The 23,941-nt window shown below is 33.6% G+C and overlaps 1 protein-coding gene across 2 annotated transcripts in view; it reads right to left on the reverse strand.

Annotated features, from left to right (window-relative positions):
• Nucleotides 1-9,159, reverse strand: part of LOC143083024 (uncharacterized) — a 29,848-nt gene extending 20,689 nt beyond the window's left edge. For both annotated transcript variants that reach the window (XM_076259139.1, XM_076259137.1), the window contains exons 1-4: nucleotides 8,300-9,159; nucleotides 6,712-6,798; nucleotides 4,714-4,865; nucleotides 3,338-3,433 (exon numbers count right to left, since the gene is read on the reverse strand). In XM_076259139.1, the coding sequence (XP_076115254.1) occupies nucleotides 3,338-3,433; nucleotides 4,714-4,865; nucleotides 6,712-6,798; nucleotides 8,300-8,342 (378 nt within the window). In that variant the 5' untranslated portion in view covers nucleotides 8,343-9,159. The remainder of the gene's footprint in view (nucleotides 1-3,337; nucleotides 3,434-4,713; nucleotides 4,866-6,711; nucleotides 6,799-8,299) is intronic.
• Between the last annotated feature and the right edge of the window lie 14,782 nt (nucleotides 9,160-23,941).

Raw genomic sequence — 23,941 nt, forward strand, 5'->3', positions numbered from 1 at the left:
AAAGTTTGGTGTTATATTGCAAGGGACAAGTGATTTTTTTTCATCTCAAGTCTCAATTCAAGATTATTACTGAATAGAGTAATCGTTCTCTATAATAACAAGGAACCCAAAAAATAATGCGAAACTTGTAACTGCCCTGCTTTTAACTAAAAACCAGTTGTATCTTATTTTCATAACCTCTGCAGAAATACTAAAAAAGTTCTATGTTTAACGAACTTGATTTCACAGTATAAGGATTTTGCACAGTCAGCTCTATTTCATCTCCCATGAGCCGTCATTGTTTTGCACGAATAGTTTTTTGAATTGTATATTTTTGTATTTTTGAATCTGTAGACCAATAAATTGAAAATCTTGCTCATGTAAAGCATCTGCCAACTTTAAAGCTTTTCCCTATGTATCATACTAGGTTTTTTGATGTGTCAAATCAAAAAACAGTAACATCCCTTTTTTGCCCCTGCAACTGAATGTCAAGGGGGGTGGTATTGTTTTACCTCTGTCCGTCTGTCCTTCTGTCCGTCCCATTATTGGTATATATTTGGCATAACTCCTCCTACTGTTTGATCACTAGGAAATGTTCACCTTGCTGTCTTTTGAGAAGTACGTACAGTGCGCGCTTCAATAGAAACTATTCCCTTTTCAAACAATTTTATGAGCAGGGGTTAAAAATTTTTGTTACAGCTAACTAGCCCAGGACTTGTTGGCAGGAGGATTTTACTAGCCCTGTTTCAAGAACTGCTAGCCCATCAAAACCAACCTGCTAGCCTAAGTATCACTTACAAATCACTCAGGGTGTGCTGCATAAGACGCTGGGAATGTGTGTCATGTTTTGAAAGGGCATTTGTACACTATAATTTAATAAAATAAATCAAATGAAGTTTGTTTTATTTTTTAATTATAACAAGGATCTTCATGCATCTTTTTGGAATTCAACATCAAAGACAGCATTGTCATTTTCATCTTGAATATTCAAGTTTTGATTTCTGTTCTTTGACCTTGGTCCAGGCAATTTATGATGATTGACATGCCTGGTAGTTTCACTGGACAACAGCCAGTGTTCAATACTGGCATCTGATTTAAATTGTGATAACTCTGGACCTTCATTCATAACAAGAAGCTGGTTCTTTAGGTTATACTGTGTCATTGTACTTCTCAAGTTTGTTTCAACAGTTTTCATATGTGAGAACCCCCTTTGAATAAAGTCAGAGAAGGGCTTTCCCTTTTTAGCTACTGCATAGGCCGTATTAAACAGATATCTCATTTTGTTTTTTTCTTTGTCAGATAATTTCACTAAAGCTTTAAAAATATGCTTTTCGACAGGAGTCACCTTTTTTCTATAAACTAGTTCGTTTTTATCTGTTGTAGTATGGGCCGTTAAATATTTTCTTGCACAGAAAACATGTTCATTTTTTTTATCATGGGAAACAAGTGGATCAATTCTTATGTTTGATGTCCCCACATACAAGGCGGATTTTTTATTGGCATACTCGGGAAAACTCCGACAGTATTCACAGTACATACTCTCGGGTTTTTCATCCTCAACAACCGACCTTGCCCACGGGAATCTTTCATTCCATGTCGCTATGAACGTTCTTTTTCGCTTGTCCCGATCGTACTTTCTATTTTTTTTTAGATGTATCAGTCTCATTAGAATCCTCTTCATTTGCCAATTTTCGCTTTGAACTTGAAGTTGATGAAGTTTCTGCGCTTGCCGTAGTAAAATATTTTGATATATTTTGTTGCATTGACATAGTTTCGTGCTCCCTGCTTAAACAGTTGTCCGACAAGAGTCTAGACGGATCAATACCTATCAATACATTATACCCCCCGGTACCGTTAATTGAAAAACTCGACAGAACCAATGAAAAATATCCCCCTTATAACATATAATGAGAAATCGATATTGAAAGTACAATAATTGCGATCAATACATGATACCGGGCCACCCAGAGTTATTTGTTCTATTTTTAAAACATGTTACTGTGCATGAGGACCTGTACAAACCAGTTCAAATTCTTGGAATCCTGGATGACGTAATTGAATCTGATTGGCTAAGACAGAAAAGTGATGAAGGGATTTGCCACTTTCTATTTTAGAAACGCCAAGATTTTTTTGTTACTAGTCCGTCGGGCTTACTGGGTTATAAGTTTTGATTGCCCGAGACGTAAATGTCTAGTCCCGGGCGTCGGGCTAGTGGATTTTTTAACCCCTGATGAGACTACATGTCCATTATGTATTCCGTGTTCATGGAATTGATTGACATGTCATAAAATGTGTCTATATTATTGTATGGTCGATTAAAGCTTGTGTAATATGATTTTTTTTTAAAATAAATATGAATTCATAACTACATAAAAGTCATGGCCCGTACAAGTGTTTCTTAAAAAAAACCACAATTATCATCATCGGGGTCAACCTTCAAGGTCACATGAAGGTCAAAATTTTAAGAAGGCACACTACCTCATGATGATACATCCACATGCCAAAGATGTCAGACCTAAGTCAAGGGCGATGAACTTATGGCCTACATGGTTGTGTTTTTCATGAAAAAACAGCATAAAGTTGACCTTGAGGTCACATTTGAAGGTCACAATAAGGTCATCATGATGCAAGACACTTAACCCCGTGATGATACATCCACATGCCAAATATCTAAGGCCTAGTTCAAAAGACGAAAAAAAATATTGCCATTATGTACTTTTTGAATAGATTTTGCCCTTATTTAATGAACCAATTTGAGGGTGGGGGGTACTTTAAACTTAAAAACCAAAAAATCTAACGGTTAAATTTTTAAAAAAATTTGCAAGAACAACCGACTAGTATAGCACTCCAAATGCTTAATTTAAAAAAGAAATTAAACGACACATTTTTTTTCCAAAACAAAATTCTTCTTCAAATACTAGAAGCACAGCATTCACTTTTCGGGGCTGATTCTGACACCCCCTATCAAATTTCGGACAAAATTTTTAATCTAGAATAAAAAACTTACAAGAAAAGGGTATCAGCTACCTAATATTTACCTCAGCTATCATTATTGGCTATGCTATTGTCAATATAGGATTAAGTTTTAAAAACTTTATAATATTTAACCCCATACCCATATTTCAGAAACTTCCAATTTTGGCCGATTCTAGTATGTAAAAGATGCTATATTTGAGTTATCAAATCTTTTAAAATTATGGTTCAAATCTCTTAAAATTTTTACAAGATGTTTAGGTTGGCCTATTTTATCAATGAAAAAAAATTAAGAAAAATTAAACGACAGGAATTTTTTGGGGTATAGTGTTGGGTACCCCCTTAAGCACTTGGATACAGCCAACCAACATTTTTTTATACTCACATTTTCCTGAATTTCTTCAACAGCAAGTTCAGTTGAGCCTACTGAGTGCTCACTTCCAGAGTCCATACCTGTAGAGTCTATTGGTGTAGCAATCATCTAAGGAATATCCAAAATAATAAAACTGTTGAGATATGTCTTTCCTGTATTAGACTCAGTGTATTTAATTTTGATAGTGAAAAGAAAATGCTGATAGAATGGCAAAACATCCAAAGGCAATGAACCATGACTGAAGGTTCTGGGCAATTAATATCCATGGAAATTATATATGCCAATGCTCATTCAAATAAATAAAATCTATCATTGACTTACCAAAAAATATTTCCCTAATACACCAATGTATTTACTGAATCACAATACTTAACATGCAAAATACAGAATTATAACTTCAGAAGATCACGTTTTAGGAGATAAAGCTAAATAATTTCCATCGAAATATAATTTTCCATATTGAGTACCTTGAAATTGGGGTAAATATCTAATTTGGCATTAAAATTAGCAAGTTCATTTCATCAGGAACTAAGTTTCTAGTTGATTGCACTTCAACCTTATCTACCAAAGAGTTTAACCTGAAGCCGGACAGACGAAAGAAAAAACAAACAGACTAACAAAAGAAGGAATGAAGACATGCACAGACTGAAAAAAAATGCCAAGTGGGGCATAATTTTTGTTTTAGATGAAAAGCATATTGTCTTGAGTTAACTATTTTAATGGTGCTGGTAATGATTTCTGTTGCCTGACTTTTAGGAACTTCACAATCGATGTTGTGTAATGTAAAAACATGGTCCAAGAGGATTTATTTAAACATTTCTTTCTAAATTGCAATTTTTAAAGAAGAATCATAATGCAGGAAGGAGAAAAACTGTCTCCCAACAGACAGAAATTTCTCTGTATCAGATTGTGAAAATGTCATCTCGTTCACCACTGAACGATATCACAAAGGAATTTAACTAAATACTCTTGCAAAAGTATCCATACAAACTGGCTAACCAAAATTGCATGAATAGGGGTACACCAGAAGATGTCAGATGAAAATTGGCTCTCCAGACTTGTACCCAATCAAAAATGATTCTTTTCTCATGAAGAATTAAATAAAAAAATAAGGATTCATCAAGTTCTTAAGTCAGAGTTACTATTGCCTAGTTAAAAGTGCTATTATTTCATTTTCCGAGACTTTATCACAAAATACTACCAATGCAGCTTAATTACCTTAGGCATTACAAGAGAAAAAAACTATCCACAATGAGAATGAAAATAGTTGGTCAATAAACATAACAGAAGGCAATTAGTAATAATTATTCACCTCATTTTCACTTATGCTTGCGGCAAACAGGGAAATATTTTTTGTGGATTACTAGCATGCATATAAACAAACTTACATCTGGTGTTATCTTATTTTTTGGCATTATGTACAGTCTCCCTCTGCCAACTTCTTTTTTAAGTTGAGCCATGTTGGCAAATTCAACTTTAATTATTGCTTTTCTTTTGGTAGCTCTTCCCAAAGTAAAGCCAACCAGCTCTAACGGGACACCTTAAAAAACAGATACATTAATGAACTTTAATAGTAACATTCATTCATAAAATACATCAAACCTTTCAGTGATATACAAGATGAAAACAGCAATACAAGTGCTGTTCCTTTGCTGATTGTCTCCTGTCTTTCATGTCAATTGTTGCCTTCAATGATGTTTTTCATTAGTACACACATGAAATGGTTTACAAGATCTTTACCTCCAACCTTTTTTATGATTTTGCCTCTGACATGTTCAACTCAATTGTTTTTAAATACTTGGGATTGTCTTACCCCAGAAATAATTATCTTTGCTATGTTTGTCAAAAACCTTTCGGATATTTAGAGTTTGATATTACTATCTTGGCTGGTATTTATGATCCAGTTTATTAACAATAACCATTCTTATTTCAGTATATTCAACATGAACACAAAAATAAAATCTTCTGACAATAGCAATGCTGCATTGTATATCCACATGCTGAATACATATGTTGATCCTTTCTCTGCTCAATATTTTACTCTTTTGAACGTCTTGTTGCTTTACTTTCTATATATACATATAGATACATGTATATGAAAATCTATTTTTAATTTAAATTATAAGAATTGCCTTAAACACTTCAATACAATTGCACATACATACAAGACTTTATACTAAAGACTCTTATTTTTGTTCCTTACTTCTTTGAAATTTGTGTTTTGTTTCCTTTTACTTTCTATAGCAATTGTTTTAGCTACCTGGGCACAGCCACCCTTTAGAAGTTCTTTGTTTGAGGCTGCTTATCCATGCCTTGTTGGGTCAGGTGGGTAGTTCAGTGTATAAATAGATTTTATTTTTTTGGGAGCCCAGGACTTCAGAAAATTCTTGGAAATGGATTAATCCTTGGGAAACTTATCTTACAACTTAAATGTTATCTTCTTATTAAGTCCAAAAATAAGCCTGATATAAGAACAATTTAAAAACTTAAAAAAAACCAATCTCAATTGGTAAACTTATAAAAGAATTGATTACACAAGGGACGACATCAAAAGTTCAATGAAGGATAAAAAACTAAATTCATATAGTTTTTTCACTGACACCCCCCCCCCCCCTCTCTTAACTTAATTTGGGAAAAATTGATTGACCAATAGGGATATGTAAAATCGATTTTAGATTAACAAAACTTGCAGCAATGTTGACCCCCCACCCCCAAACTATTTGATTTAAGTTTTTTATACTACATCGATCTTTTGATGTCGTCCCTAACTGTTTGAGGAACCAGCATAGATGAAATATTTCTGCAAACTCGTGGCTTCAAGACTTCCATTACTGTTTACTGATAATAACATACTACCACTGTTAACGCAAGGAAAGAAGTGATTACTTAAGGGAAAGTTTTCCAGGGTTCTTGCTAAGGATTTTTGAAGGCGAGTCCAACAGCAAGAAGAATATATATTTTATTGCAATATAATGTAATATTTTATCCTATATGGCCTAACAGAGCAATTAAAAGACATTAAATTCAGATTACTTCTTAAACTTTTGCTATAAAATGATGAAATTTGTGTTTAACTGTGTTCAGTTGATACAAAATTTTACAATCTTGATGCATCTGTGGACTCACCAGTTTTGAAAATTGTGAGTCCAGACAGATTTTGATGAGTCCAGGACGCATGGACTCGCCTTAGCGAGAACCCTGGTTTTCTTCCAAAAAATTAGAACTGATTTGTGAAAAATCTTTCAGAAAGGTTTCTTTTAAGGTGAGTACTAGAACCAACATTAATCTAAACTATTTTTTTACCTAAATATAATATGAGTTGGTGTACACAAGTAGAGGAATGAACCTTCTAGAAAATAATTCACAATGAGGAATGCAAAACTTACCTGGAAACTGCAAGCAAATATGATTTTGGAGATCAGACAAAGACATAGATCTTTTTAGGGATGTTGTTGACTTATCCTTCTGACAACCTACAAACATTAAATCTTAAATATAGAATATATAAAAAAGAAGATGTGGTATGATTGCCAATGAGACTACTCTCCACAGAAGACATGCTTGTTGTAGTAAAATGAATGGAAAAACACTTCATTTAAATTTATACACTACAAAAAAGTTATTATGTACAAGCAATGGTTTTTCTAATGTGCACAAAATCATTTTTCCTTTCAAAATTAAAGTCCTCAATAATTGCATTTCTTATGTAAAAATATTTGATCGACACTGATTTTTTAACACTTATCCAAGACATTGCTGATGTTAAGTTTCATACAATTTTGATAAAAAATCTTTGTAAAATTGTACAAGTGAGAGTGCTTACAATGCAATTTTCAATATAGCTAATATTTCCAAGGGACACAACTCTTAAATCATTGATTGATAATTAGACTGGTGTCTGGTCTAAAATATGCATGAAATGCTGTTGAAGTTTTAGTCCCTGCACTGTAAATCATAAAATTGACTTTTTGTTTTAAATTTGATTACAAGCTTTTAAAATTATTATAGAGCATTATGAGAATGTGGATCAAATTGAAGAGCGACAAATTAAATGCCATCAAGATACTATGCAAACAATGTAAACTTCACATTCAGCTACATAAAAACTCATTTCATTTATAATTTGCCCTGAAGAAAATTAGGAATACAATGCACTAGTACAGGATTATAAATAAGATATAATATATGCTATAATATTGACTACAACTAATTTGATACCATGAATATTGATTTAACATGGAATCACCTCTGTACAATGAATATAGTAAAGCCCTTTCTAAACAAAACCCTACAAAAATATGTTTTTGTATTCAAAGGGAATAATACAAAAAGGCAATAATTTGCCTTACTTTTTATACATAATGTGAATATTTAAAAGACTATATGATTACAATTTGACAAAAATTCTTATGAATAGACTAAAGCTGATCATATGTATATTGCTTTGTTCATGACTTATCATTAAGCTGGGTTGCAAGATTTTTTTGTGAAATTTATCACAGATTACAAAAAAATGTAGGCTCAATGTGCATTCCTTTACCAGTTTGCAAAAGTTTAGTGTTATAAATTGTTAGTTTGTGTTTTCAAAAATGCATTGTTGCAAAATTTCACTTATTATTTAATTTTTGTAACAACTTCTTTAAAACAATTTGGCTACAACCAATTTTCTTCCTCATTTTTAAGGTAAGGCAAAAAAAATTTATGTAAAAAAATTATGTATCTGGAGAAAATGATAAAATTATATTTCCATAATAATAAAAAATGTAGCTCATTCACCAGACAGAAAATTGCATTTTTCTGCTTCTAAAAGAGGAGAGTTTATGCAGTGTAATACACTGCCCCCTCTCAAATAAACATGATGCTATTGCAAACAAAAAATTCAAGATTTAACTAATGGGATTTTATTTAGCAAGTTTAACTATAGATTTAAGAAGCTCATTCCCACACTTATATACCATCACCATGCATACTCACATTTTCTAGGCAACCTGTAAAAAAGGATTGTTTCTTTGCACATTTTGGTTTACTTTACAAACTGATAAGGCCTTAAAAAAAAATCTGTGTTTCCAGTAACATCATTTTGAAAAATAGGGTCGATAGGTCGAAAAAAAATAAAATTTTACATTGTAAACGAAATCCAGAAAATTATCATGGTTGTTCCAAGTCTGATTCTGCAATTAGTTTCAAATACTGGAAGTCAGCCATTTACGATGTTTTTGAAGCACCTGCTGTGCAAATTTCTTGGATTTTAACCTTAGAATTTGGAATACCTTTAGACATTATAAAATGTGTTACTAGCTTTCTATGCCAGTAGAAGCAAGTTAGATAAATTATTATGTCGATTAACAGAAGCCTGTGTCAAAAACTGGGTTCGTTCATACCATTTTTATTTTTAAAGATCCAATAAAAAATTAGGGTCTGGGCTAAAAGAATGGGGTGGGTCGGGTTTCCAGAAACTCAGATTTTTTTTCTTTCTGCCTAATATATGTTGTGTACAATATGCAAGTTTGTGCAAATTCAAATTTGTACATGGTTTAGTACAAATTATAAGTTTTTTTAAATACCTTTTTGCACCTTTGTGAGGTTATAAAAGTTTATCAGTTAAATATCTTAAATTCAAATTTTCATACTTCAACCTAACATTTAGTGTTATTCTCTTTGTCCTCATACTGGAAATACATTTTGTAAGGACACCTGACCTGAATGGTTTGATTTTTTTCTCTCCTTATACCAAAATCATATCAATAAAAAGTCTTTTGGTGTTCTTCTTATGTTTTTGTGTTTAAATGCTTAGTATTGGACTGTATCATGTAATCAGGAAAATATGAGTCGAAATGAAATCCTCCATCCCCCCCCCCCCCCCCCCCCCCCCCCCCCCCCCCCCCCCCGTCTCAAAACTAAAAAAAAAAACAAATGCAACTTCAACAACACATTTGGACACAAACATGATGGTAGTCTTAAATTTATAATAAATCTGCTCAAAATCTACAGGATTAAAAAAAAAGTATGTTCAGTCCAATATCTAAAGGAATTAATAAGAAAAAAAGCCTGTATAATGGTTTGTTGAGGAATGATGGACAAGGGTAAAACTATATGGCCCTGACAACAAAGTTATAAAAATACAAAACATAAGACTGTGTGCTTGCATCATCCATTTGCAATTGGCAGTTAATAAAACACTGATAACTTGTACAAAAAATCTGTACAAATTACAATTTTTACAACATTACAACTCGTACACAACATAAATTTTATATATATATAAAGTGCCATTTTTTTCATAGTTTTTGTTAAAACTGAACAGACTAAAATTTAAAACTAAAATGGCAACTACAAGTTGCATTGTCGATTTTAAAAACATATTTGTATATTAAAATTCAATGTACTTGTACCAGGCCTTATCGATCAATTGTTTTTTTTCAAAGACTCACTGAGACTATCATGCTAATTAATTTAAAAAAACAACTTAATTTGTGTATTAGTTAGACAACACTTTTTTTTGTAGTTACAGATGCATTATCCTTATTTTCTATCATTTAATGTTAATGAATATCTAAAGATTGGGGAAATTCATGCAAATTACACATATCAGTATTATCACAAATCTATTTAAAACTTCTAACAAGTATCTAAATTTCAAACAAAATGCAGATAACAGTAAGTGTTACAGCTCTTTTATAAAAGCATGCAAAGGAAACCTTTGTTCGACTTGGCTTGCTATATTTGTTTGGATGTTTCTAAACAACAAGAAGGTAGCCTGTTTCAGTTTGTTTCCTTTATACCAGAATTTGATTGGACAATAAACACTAACTTCATTTCATGTCAAACTCAATATTTATTTTTCAATCAAAACTCAGTATATATATAAACACATTTGCCTACCTTTTTTTGGAAACAACCAAAGAATCATAGCAAGCAAATTGATAAAAGTTTAGTTTTTAATGCTCTTATAAAGGGCTGTTGTAGATTTTTCAATACCAAGTCCAATTAGCTTGAGTTTTTTCTGCTTGGTTGCAGATGGCATATTCTCCCTTTGCTTATTTAACAGAAAAAGCATAATCTCTACTTTGTCAGAGGGTCTCCCTCTAAGTCTTTTTCTCTTTGTTGATTCTGTAAGGAAATAGAATTATTTATTATGCCAGTACTTGGCTTGACTGCCACTTAAAAAGAAGTCTTTTAATTGAAGAAATTTTTCCAAAAATTTATCTTAAATATTTGAAAATTTTCTGATATTACTACCTCAGAATCTCTTATAAAAGATATTACTGGTTTATTTTTTTATGAAAAAGACTTTAAATCAAAGTGTACTTATGTAATACTAATACCACCAAATTCTAGCATAGATGCCAACCCCTTTTGAGACAATCAGTAACAAACAATCAAATTTTCCGTATTTTTGAAAAGTTTTCAGTAATCATTCAAAAACTTGCATTTACCAATAAAAATTACTGACGAGTGGTTGCAAAATGATGTGCACTAAAAATTGTCGTTCAACATGTTGTCTGTAGTATGAATTCCATTCATTAATTGTTCAGACGTTCTCGACTCGTACATTTTCGTTTTGTCAAGGAGAAGTAGAGAAAGGGGGAAAGCTACTTCATAAAATGCAAGTTTTAATCTTCGGAAGTCAGTTAGTTCCCATCAATAGGTTGATAACTCCCGAGAAACCGGAAACATTACATTGTCGTTTTCTAAATACCGGACCAGGACGGAAAGGTAATGATAAAAATCCGCGATTTACAAAATTGAACGGCGATGATTGGGAATCCGTAACTATTCGACTTTGACCGTAATAGCGTAGTTTGTATCGCAAAATCGGAAAAACTACGGAAAAATCGTAATGGTTGGCATCTATGTTCTAGTAGTCAAGTTGGGTTGAATATGAATTCTAATGCAACAACGATTGTAATGTTTATTTTGATTGGATAATGCCACTTTCTTTCATGGCATCAATTGACAATTGATGCTATGGGACGTACGCGCAAGCCCAGACGGCATATGACAGATTTTAATACATGTTTTAGCGTTGTTTTCTGTCAGTTTCATTAGAATGGAGATAACAATATTGTATTTTAAGCTCCAACGGCATCAATTTGGGATTTGATGGTCGCAAATACCCGTTTACTGTCTCCACTAACGCGTGGCCAGTAAACTTAATTTGCAACCATCAAATCTCCAATTGATGCCGTCGGAGCTTAAAATACAATACATTTATCTTTTAAGTATAGACCAAAAAAATATTCCCTTGAATTTGACTGTTAGTCCTACGTTGCAGTCAAACAATCACAAGTTATAAACATACATCTTTGGTATTTCAAATCACCCTTCTTTTTTTATTTTATGTATCTCTACAATATTTTGGTAACTAAAGGGTGTTTGTCAATGTTTGTAGACACAAAACAAGGAAAAGGGGGGTTTCTGACTATCCTTTTGGGTATAACTATGCCAACACTGAGCACTTGCCAAATCATACCCTGTTCTAACCAAACAACATTGGAAAACATACCCTGTTCTAATCAGAAATATTGAATAACACCCTGTTCTAGACACGTAAAAAAATGTAGACCCTGTTCTAGAACTTATAAAATAAATGCTGTTCTAGACCCGATTCTGGACTAGCTAATTATAACGTCTTGGAAGGCTATTTTAAATTTTTTGCTATGACACCTTCCTGCATCAATATAAGGCCTAAAGTAAAAATATAATACACCTTATCGCTATTAGCCTACTCTGCCGGCCATTTTTGTTTTATGACGTCAAAATTTTAAGGGAAACTGTGTTTTATTCAGTAATGGCGGACAAATAGCGATAAGGTGTATTGCCTTTCATTGAGTTTCAAGATGTCATAATTATTTGGACTACAGCAGATCATGAAAAAGCAACCCTGTTTTAACCAGTAGAACATGATAAAGATACCCTGTTCTAACCATTAGGACATAAAAAGGGACCCTGTTCTAACCATCAGGGCATACTAGCTACCCAGTTTTGCGGCACACTCGTACCACTTAAAGGATAGGTACCCCCCCCCCCTTTTCCGGGAGAGCCGACTATGCAGTATGTACTTTGCTAACTGTTGAAGGACGTGCAGTGACTTTTAATACTTGTTCATTCCTGTGTCATTTTGGTCTCTTTTGGAGAGGTTTCACTTGCGTTTATTAAATACATAGTTAAGCTACTTAATTATTTTTTTCATTTTATAGTCGTTATGACCGTACAAAACCTCATTACCTGTTCTTCTTGGTTTGAAGATAGTCATTGTATTTTTATACAATGATTCTTGTTTATAGTCGCCACAGTCACTGCTTGAATCTGCTTTTAGTTTGTCTTTTTCGTCATTTATTACTGACAGAGCGGCACTCACCATGCTTGAAAGTGCCGCCATTTCTTTCAGTAACAGTCCCGCATTGAAGTTAATGTACGCATGTGCACGTAAGGGGAGCCGTCATTAATTTTTCTTATTTTCTGATATCAAAAAATGAAGCATATTTCTTGATATCAAAAAATCATTTTATGATATCAAGAAATCGAATTTTTGATATCAGAAAATCATTTATTGATATCAGAAAATCAATTTATTGATATGAAAAAATATAAATATTTTGTGATATCAAAAAATCGAATTCTTGATATCAAAAAATCGAATTCCTGATATCAAAAAATCATTTATTGATATCAAAAAATCCTTTTTTTGATATCAGAAAATAGTCTACATTTTTTGATATCAAAAAATAGAATTTTTGATATCAGGAATTCGATTTTTTGATATCAAGAATTATAATTTTTGATATCAGAAAATCGTGAATAAATAGTAAAACGGCGCCTCATAGTTAAGTTGAGAAATTGAAATATACACTGTAATATGTTTAATGTTTACTTGACGCCGGGATACATTTCTCTTAAATTGAAGTATAATGGATAATTTTGAAATGGACGATGAAAAATGCAATCAATGTAAAATGGTTAAAATTGAGTTATCTTTCATTAACCAGAAATCATTTCAAAAATAAATATCAAATGTTAATGAATTCAACATATGCATTATATGTAACAATTCGACATCTGCATTTTAAAATATGTATGTTGCGGATACTTAGCCACAGTGATGTGGCTTTTCCGGGCGTCTCTTATGATCACTGGCCGTATTAATCTTGTGTCTTCCGTCGTACATATTTGCATCTATAGTCCAATTCCTGTAGTAAATTGAATCAAACTTGACAGAAAAAGTTTACTCAATAAACAATTGTTACTATGTTCCGATTTAATTGCTAATTTGCTACCAGCAGTGGTGGATCCAGGAGGGTTCCGGGGGTTGGAACCCCCTTTTTTAGACGATCAATGCATTTGAATGGGGACATATAGTTGGAACCCCCTCTTTCGTCCGGGTTAGGACCCCTTTTTTAAAATGGCTGGATCCGCCCCTGACCAGCCATGGCTACTATGAAGACTAAAATTTTGCTTTTCTGATTTATCTGAATGACGAGATATATGCATTCTCGAATAATTACATTAGATGAATGTTTCATTATAATATGTTATTCTGATTGGCTAACTACTCATTACGTGTTATTCCTTCAGCAAATGCATTACCCAATAAAACTTATCATTCATGATAACACGTGTTCCCACAATAAAGTGCACATGTGAATTAAATTTAAAAAATAATAGAAAATTTGTGTTTTCCTGACCTTAGCTAAAAATGTAATTATAAGCATTGAATGCTTCTTTTTGCAACTTCATAGGGTTGTAAAAGCGTTGACCGTGTGCACATTTTTAGAAGCGCTTCCGCGCTTCATACAAAATGTACTTCGGTCAACGCTTTTACACCCCAATGAAGTTACAAAAAGAAACATTCAATTCTTAAGAATAGCTCGAATAATTCATATAACATGAGATATTCCTTAATGAAATTCTCGGAGAACTGTAACTTTAAAACATGTTTATCAACCAAACAAGTTTACCAATATCGAGTGACTACAACTTACATTGTAGTCTTTATAACTTCAATTAATGTACTTGTCACAATCGATACGTATTATGAAGGAATATATATGTTAAAATATTCGAGAGAACCACTGAATTATTCGTGTAAATAATATACAAATAAGAAAGCTTATTTTTTTGTGATAAAACACTAACGTATTGCAAACATATATATACGTCATTTGGTGTTGTCTTTTCAAAATTATACCATTTCTTATCATATTCTGAAATGAAAGAATCCGTATCCATCAAACCCGTATGACAAGGTATTCACTGAATTCTCATGCCTCAAAATTAGTAATAGTGGCAAAACGTCCAAATAGTGACTATTTGAAATAGCTTTGACGAACAGTTCACATTTTCATAAGACTATAATATGGCGAGATAGTCACCATGCTCCTCACGTGACATTCCTTATTTGGGACAGCCACAAAATGTAAACATATTAGCATGTCTAAAGATGTCCAATAACACCAACGGTATCAGTTGTTATGCGCCATATGTGGATTTCCACAATAAATGTCTCTTCAGTTAAGATCGATGCCTAACTGTTAGAGAATCAAAAAAAAAAAAAAAAAAAAAAAAAAAATGTAAAAATTGCGCAGCGGATAAAACAGAAAAGAGAACAAACAAAACATTATTCTTATGTTCTTGCCAGTACCATTAGTCTGGGGTCGTACTAAAAGTTTCTAAGCAGTGATATAGACCACGTGGTAGTCATCTATAGGGCGTTTTCTCATTCCTATAACTAAAATAATACGAATGGTAATAAAGTATGAATGAATGAATGAATTTTATTTCTCATAAACTACAAATTACATAGTTACAGAGAATATATAAACAATTACATTTAAATATTGAAGCACATGTGAACAATACAAACATAAACATTAAATTACAAACTAACCAGGAGGAGTGACCCTCACATTTATAATTTTTATAAATCTACAAAGTTTTTCAAGAACAATATAATTATTAGAGCTCATCAATTGTTGATATTTATAAATATTTGGACGAAGAGTACAATAGTATGGTAACAATCTCTTTCTTTCTTGATTTTGAGCATTACATGACAAAACATAATGATATTCATCACCTACGTCTCTTGATTCTTAAAGATGGCACAACCTATCATTTCTTGATATGTTATTCCACCTTCCCGTCTCGTTAGGTAATCTGTGACTTCCACATCTAAATTTACACAATATAAATGGATTATATATTGACAATTTGGAAAAATAGCTTTCTAATTTAATATCAGTTTTAAAAATTCTATAACATAAGCATTTAGGAGTAGTGTTAATTTCGCTTAGGCAGTTCTGCAAAAACTGGTCTTTAAGTTTCAACTCAATATTTTTAATTACCCATTTATCTAACATTTGGTTCAACCAGATATTTGACATTCCACAGGTATCCAAAACATTTTTTACAAATGATACCCATTTACAGTTAAGACCATAGTTATGAAAATTAATATACAATAGTTTATATAACATAGTAATCTACATAAGAAACTAACCATACGAACTTTGGCATTAACAATTACAGGATATCTACCCAATTCCGCATAAACAATACAGCTAGGTGTACTCTGTTTTAAATGTAGAACAAGCTTACAAAATTTTAAATGTACACGTTCTATCAAATCAAAATTTTCAAATCCCCAAATTTCCGAACCATAAAGAAGAATAGGTAAAACTATCTTATCAAACATGTCTAACTGACATTCTATAGTCAAACTGTTTTGTCTACACTTTTTTAAAATATCATACATCAATGCTTTTGTAGCTTGTTCACAAATATATTTTCGGGTCTTTAAAAAATATTGCAAACAGAGCAGGGGAAAGATTTTCTCCCTGTCTTACACCCATTTCACAAGTAAATAACTCTGATTTCTCACCATTAAATATAATGCGTGATTTCACATTTTCGTACATATTTTGTATAATACGGAAAAATTTGCCATTTATATTATTCTCTAAAAGTTTAAATAATAAAAAATTTCTTTGTATAAAATCAAACGCCTTTTCAAAGTCGACAAAGGCACAGTAAAGTTTCTTCTTCCTTAAGTGAACATGTCACTCAACTATGAAAAAAAGTAAAATAATAAAAAACCAAAAAAAAAAAAAAAAACCTCCCAGGAAAATTCAAAACGGAAAGTCCCTTACCAAATGACAAAAGAAAAAGCCAAAAACACATCAAACGAATGGATAACAACTGTCATATTATCGTGACGTAAAATTGTGTTTTATATTGTTATTGTTCAATTTATAACTATATGGTATAGATTATTATTTAATTATTATTAATCTTATGTGTGTACAATACTTGACCATCAGGTAACCAGAAACTAATTAACTCTATGTCGCATCTGCTATTTGTCCCAGAATACATTATAAGATTTTCATTATGATATAAATTGTCTTATTAAATGTGTTTATCTTTAACTTGTACTGACTAATAAATTATATCAGGTCTTTGTGGAATTGAGCAACTCAATTTCCATTCTTAATAACAGGATATTGATACCAATAATCTATAAATGTATTAGGAATAGTTAGATGGATAGTTTACAACATAGTTTGTCCAAAAGTCATGACAAATCTACTTATATAATTTAGAGCATCAATAATCTATACCATATAGTTATAAATTGAATAATAACAATATTTTAGCACAATTTAACGTCACGATTATATTCCTGACTTGGTATAGGTATTTTCTTGTGATATTTTACAGAATGCAAACAAAAACTCACTAACAATATATTCAACTATATATATATATATATATATATATATATATATATATATATATATATATATATATATAGTTATATATATATATATATATATATATATATATATATATGTACAATGTAGCACTCACCAAAGATATCATAGCTTACGATTATGCATTGGTCGAAAAGAATTATATTTGTTTTTGAGAATACGGGACATTCAATCACAGAAAAACTGCTAATTAAACTGCGCTGCACTAACACTTTAAAGTCACATGACATCACATAAAATATATAAGTAGCTTACGAATATGAAAGCAAGCTATCGAAAATTAAATTTTGATTAAGAATACGGTACAATCACAGAATAATTTGTTAAGTGAAATGCTCGAAACGGTAAATAGCATAAAGCTTCTATGTGTAAATATAAGTGGAGCCTATTGCTTAAAGGAATAATAGTCTTTTCGAGCAAGGGAGTTGTAACCTTAGTTCAAGTTTAAAACACTACATATTTTCACATTCAAAATTTATCATGATTTAAATCTTTCCAATACGATACGCTTTACTTTGTGCACAGAGCTGATAGTTACTAGCATCGGTGCCGTTCAGCGTAACGTACCGATTTCTGTTCAAACGATACGCGTTTCTGTAATTATCCCCCACCCCACCATGGGCGTCAAGTTGGTTACCTATTCCCTATTCCCTATTCGTTACCTATTCCCTATTCCCTATTCGTTGCCTATTCGTTACCTATTCCCTATTCCCTATTCGTTACCTATTCGTTACCTATTCCCTATTCCCTATTCGTTACCTATTCGTTACCTATTCCCTATTCCCTATTCGTTGCCTATTCGTTACCTATTCCCTATTCCCTATTCGTTACCTATTCGTTACCTATTCCCTATTCCCTATTCGTTACCTATTCGTTACTTATTTGATTTTTAATATCCTTCCCCCTTTTTAATTATGGCATGGAATAGTTTAATATGGCTGCCGTTACCATGGAAACGGCACAATTGTGAAAAAAATGAGCTTTTGGTTTTTGGTGAACTGTTTGGATATGCTTCAACTCAGAATCATCATATTTTAAAACAATGTAGGTGCCCACTATATACAGGTGTTGGATGATTTTGGCGATCATTGGAACTACTATGTTGCCATGGAAACTACACCAAAATTTTCAAAATTCTAAAAATGCTCAAAACTTCATGAAACTTCACAGTAATGATGAGCAACATTGGAGTTGGAATTTCCAAAATAGGTCTTGTTACCATGGAAACAATGCAAAAAGGTCAAAAATTTCAAAAATAAGAATTTTCCGCAAACTGGATGAAACTTTACAGGAATGGTAACTGGCATAGGCAGAGTTGGATTTTGAAGTTAGAATTTTCAAAATGGCCGCCATAACCATGGAAACAGCAAAAATATCAAAAATTCAAAATGTTCAAACTTAATGAAACTTTGCAAAAATGTTACTAGACATCTGTAGATGCTCTCTTTGACTTTGGAATTGTCAAAATGGCTGTCGCTCACCTGGTAATAGGGGGAAGGGGTGCCTTCCGTTATTGCTAGCAATTACAAATCTAGTTGTTAATAGTCTTACATATGGTAATAGTTCTGAATTGGTTGAGGTAAAATGATCTTTTTATGACCTATTTATATGTGTTTGTGCTCAACCGATCCTTTTACTTCATGTTCGATACGCATTTGTTCCTTACTTGTTTTTTTTATACGTTCTACCTTTTAACTGCTTTATGTCCGTATGTTTGAAGATGGATCTTGGTTCGACGGGATGAAATCACCGTGTTAGCGCTTGCGTAAAAACGAAGATGTGGTATGATTACCAATGAGACAACACTCCACATTAGACCAAAATGACACAGAAATTATCAACTATAGTTCACTGTACGGCCTTCAACAATGAGCATAGCCCAAACCGTGTAGTCACCTATAAAAGGCCCAGACATGACAACCTCATACAATTCAAACAACAAAACTGACGGCCGTATTTCATATACAAAAAAATAAACGGAAATATGTAACACAAAAACAAAAGATAACTACTTAATTTCAGGCTCTTGTCTAGGGACAGGCACATACTTACATAATGTGGTAGAGTTAAACATGTAAGCAGGGTGTACATCGTTTCGGAGCATGCTATTACCTTGTTTAATTCGTTCCATCACTCGCTTATAATTCGCTTATAATACGTGTATCTTACGTTGCACCTTTTAAAACATGATTTTCAATTGTTTTGTTGTCTCTGGTGGAAGATTTGGGCTCTTAGAGGTGATATAACTCTATAAGTGCATTTGTATCCGTTCCAGCGGTCGGATAATACCCTGTTAAATATTCGTTACTAATTCGCTTTTAAAAAGTTTGTTGTACGTTGCACCTTTTAGAAAAGGATTTCCAATTGTGTTCATATCTCTGGTGGTAATAATGTGTTCTTAAAGATGAAATACCCCTATAAGCGCATATGTACTCGTTCCAGCGATCGGTTAATACCCTGTTACCTATTCGTTACCTATTCGTTACCTATTCACTTATAGTACGTTTGTTGTACGTTGCACCTTTTAGAATAGGATTTTTAATTAAATTCATATTTCTGATGGTAACAATGTGTTCTTAGAGATGAAATGACCCCATTAGAGCGCATGTACCCGTTCCAGCGCTCGGCAAATAACCTGTTACCTATTCGTTACTTATTCGCTTTTAATGCGCGGGGTATACGGTGCACCTTGAAATAAATCGTTTTTTAATTGTGTTCAGGTCTCTGGTGGTAAGAATGTGTTCTTAGAGATGAAATTACCCTATTAGCGCGCATGTACCCGTTCCAGCGCTCGGTTAATACCCTGTTACCTATTCGTTACCCTATTCGTTACCTATTCGCTTATAATACATTTTTTTATACGTTTCACCTGTTAGAAAAGGATTTTCAATTATGTCCATGTCTCAGGTGGTAACAATGTGTTCTTAGAGATGAAATTACCCCATTAGAGCGCATGTACCCGTTCCAGCGCTCGGTAAATAACCTGTTACCTATTCGTTACCTATTCGCTTTTAATGCGCGGGGTATACGCTGCACCTTGAAATAAGTCGTGTTTTAATTGTGTTCATGTCTGGTAGTAACAATGTGTTCTTAGAGATGAAATGACCCCATTAGAGCGCATGTACCCGTTCCAGCGCTCGGTAAATAATCTGTTACCTATTCGTTACTTATTCGCTTTTAATGCGCGGGGTATACGGTGCACCTTGAAATAAATCGTTTTTTAATTGTGTTCAGGTCTCTGGTGGTAAGAATGTGTTCTTAGAGATGAAATAACCCTATTAGCGCGCATGTACCCGTTCCAGCGCTCGGTTAATACCCTGTTACCTATTCGTTACCTATTCGTTACCTATTCGCTTATAATACATTTTTTTATACGTTTCACCTGTAAGAAAAGGATTTTCAATTATGTCCAGGTCTCAGACGGTAACAATGTGTTCTTAGAGATGAAATGACCCCATTAGAGCGCATGTACCCGTTCCAGCGCTCGGTAAATAACCTGTTACCTATTCGTTACCTATTCGCTTTTAATGCGCGGGGTATACGGTGCACCTTGAAATAAATCGTTTTTTAATTGTGTTCAGGTCTCTGGTGGTAAGAATGTGTTCTTAGAGATGAAATGACCCTATTAGCGCGCATGTACCCGTTCCAGCGCTCGGTTAATACCCTGTTATCCATTCGTTACCTATTCGTTACCTATTCGCTTATAATAAATATTTTTATACGTTTCACCTGTTAGAAAAGGATTTTCAATTATGTCCATGTCTCAGGTGGTAACAATGTGTTCTTAGAGATGAAATTACCCTATTAGCGCTCATGTACCCGTTCCAGTGCTCGGTAAATAATCTTGTTACCTATTCGTTACCTATTCGCTTTTAATGCGCGGGGTATACGGTGCACCTTGAAATAAATCGTTTTTTAATTGTGTTCAGGTCTCTGGTGGTAAGAATGTGTTCTTAGAGATGAAATGACCCTATTAACGCGCATGTACCCGTTCCAGCGCTCGGTTAATACCCTATTACCTATTCGTTACCTATTCACTTATAATACGTTTGTTGTCTGTTGCACCTTTTAGAAAAGGATTTTTAATTGTCTCCATGTCTCTTGTGGTAACAATGTGTTCTTAGAGATGAAATTACCCTATTAGCGCGCATGTACCCGTTCCAGCGCTCGGTGAATACCCTGTTACCTATTCGTTACCTATTCGTTACCTATTCACTTATAATACTTTTGTTGTATGTTGCACCTTTTAGAAAAGGATTTTTAATTGTCTCCATGTCTCTGGTGGTAACAATGTGTTCTTAGAGATGAAATGACCCTATTAGCGTGCATGTACCCGTTCCAGCGCTCGATAAATACCCTTTTACCTATTCGTTACCTATTCACCTATATTACGTTTGTTCTACGTTGCATCTTTTAGAAAAGGATTTTTAATTCAGTTCATATCTCTGGTGGTAATAATGTGTTCTTTTAGATGAAATACCTCTATTAGCGCATATGTACTCGTTCCAGCGCTCAGTTAATACCCTGCTTCTTATTCGTTCCTTATTTGCTTTGAATGCACGAGGTATACGTTGCACCTTGAAATAAATCGTTTTTTAATTGTGTTCATGTCTCTGGTGGAACGGGTACATGAGCGCTTAAAGGGTATTTTCATCTCTAAGAACACATTGTTACCACCTGAGACATGGACATAATTGAAAATCCTTTTCTAACAGGTGAAACGTATAAAAAAATGTATTATAAGCGAATAGGTAACGAATAGGTAACAGGGTATTAACCGAGCGCTGGAACGGGTACATGCGCGCTAATAGGGTCATTTCATCTCTAAGAACACATTGTTACCACCTGAGACATGGACATAATTGAAAATCCTTTTCTAACAGTTGAAACGTATAAAAAAATGTATTATATGCGAATAGGTAACGAATAGGTAACGAATAGGTGACAGGGTATTAACCGAGCGCTGGAACGGGTACATGCGCGCTAATAGGGTAATTTCATCTCTAAGAACACATTCTTACCACCAGAGACCTGAACACAATTAAAAAACGATTTATTTCAAGGTGCACCGTATACCCCGCGCATTAAAAGCGAATAGGTAACGAATAGGTAACGAATGGATAACAGGGTATTAACCGAGCGCTGGAACGGGTACATGCGCGCTAATAGGGTCATTTCATCTCTAAGAACACATTCTTACTACCAGAGACCTGAACACAATTAAAAAACGATTTATTTCAAGGTGCACCGTATACCCCGCGCATTAAAAGCGAATAGGTAACGAATAGGTAGTAGGTTATTTACCGAGCGCTGGAACGGGTACATGCGCTCTAATGAGGTCATTTCATCTCTAAGAACACATTGTTACCACCTAAGACCTGGACATAATTGAAAATCCTTTTCTAACAGGTGCAACGTATAAAAAAATGTATTATAAGCGAATAGGTAACGAATAGGTAACAGGGTATTAACCGAGCGCTGGAACGGGAACATGCGCGCTAATAGGGTCATTTCATCTCTAAGAACACATTCTTACCACCAGAGACCTGAACACAATTAAAAAACGATTTATTTCAAGGTGCACCGTATACCCCGCGCATTAAAAGCGAATAAGTAACGAATAGGTAACAGGTTATTTACCGAGCGCTGGAACGGGTACATGCGCTCTAATGGGGTCATTTCATCTCTAAGAACACATTGTTACCACCAGACATGAACACAATTAAAACACGATTTATTTCAAGATGCAGCGTATACCCCGCGCATTAAAAGCGAATAGGTAACGAATAGGTAACAGGTTATTTACCGAGCGCTGGAACGGGTACATGCGCTCTAATGGGGTCATTTCATCTCTAAGAACACATTGTTACCACCTGAGACATGGACATAATTGAAAATCCTTTTCTAACAGGTGAAACGTATAAAAAAATGTATTATAAGCGAATAGGTAACGAATAGGTAACGAATAGGTAACAGGGTATTAACCGAGCGCTGGAACGGGTACATGCGCGCTAATAGGGTCATTTCATCTCTAAGAACACATTCTTACCACCAGAGACCTGAACACAATTAAAAAACGATTTATTTCAAGGTGCACCGTATACCCCGCGCATTAAAAGCGAATAAGTAACGAATAGGTAACAGGTTATTTACCGAGCGCTGGAACGGGTACATGCGCTCTAATGGGGTCATTTCATCTCTAAGAACACATTGTTACCACCAGACATGAACACAATTAAAACACGATTTATTTTAAGGTGCAGCGTATACCCCGCGCATTAAAAGCGAATAGGTAACGAATAGGTAATAGGTTATTTACCGAGCGCTGGAACGGGTACATGCGCTCTAATGGGGTCATTTCATCTCTAAGAACACATTGTTACCACCTGAGACATGGACATAATTGAAAATCCTTTTTTAACAGGTGAAACGTATAAAAAAAATGTAATATAAGCGAATAGGTAACGAATAGGTAACAGGGTATTAACCGAGCGCTGGAACGGGTACATGCGCGCTAATAGGGTAATTTCATCTCTAAGAACACATTCTTACCACCAGAGACCTGAACACAATTAAAAAACGATTTATTTCAAGGTGCACCGTATACCCCGCGCATTAAAAGCGAATAAATAACGAATAGGTAACAGGTTATTTACCGAGCGCTGGAACGGGTACATGCGCTCTAATGGGGTAATTTCATCTCTAAGAACACATTGTTACCATCAGAAATATGAATTTAATTGAAAATCCTTTTCTAAAAGGTGGAACGTACAACAAACGTACTATAAGTGAATAGGTAACGAATAGGTAACGAATAGGTAACAGGGTATTAACCGATCGCTGG

Source organism: Mytilus galloprovincialis, chromosome 7 (assembly GCF_965363235.1).
Source record: "Mytilus galloprovincialis chromosome 7, xbMytGall1.hap1.1, whole genome shotgun sequence".
Lineage (NCBI taxonomy): Eukaryota > Metazoa > Mollusca > Bivalvia > Mytilida > Mytilidae > Mytilus > Mytilus galloprovincialis.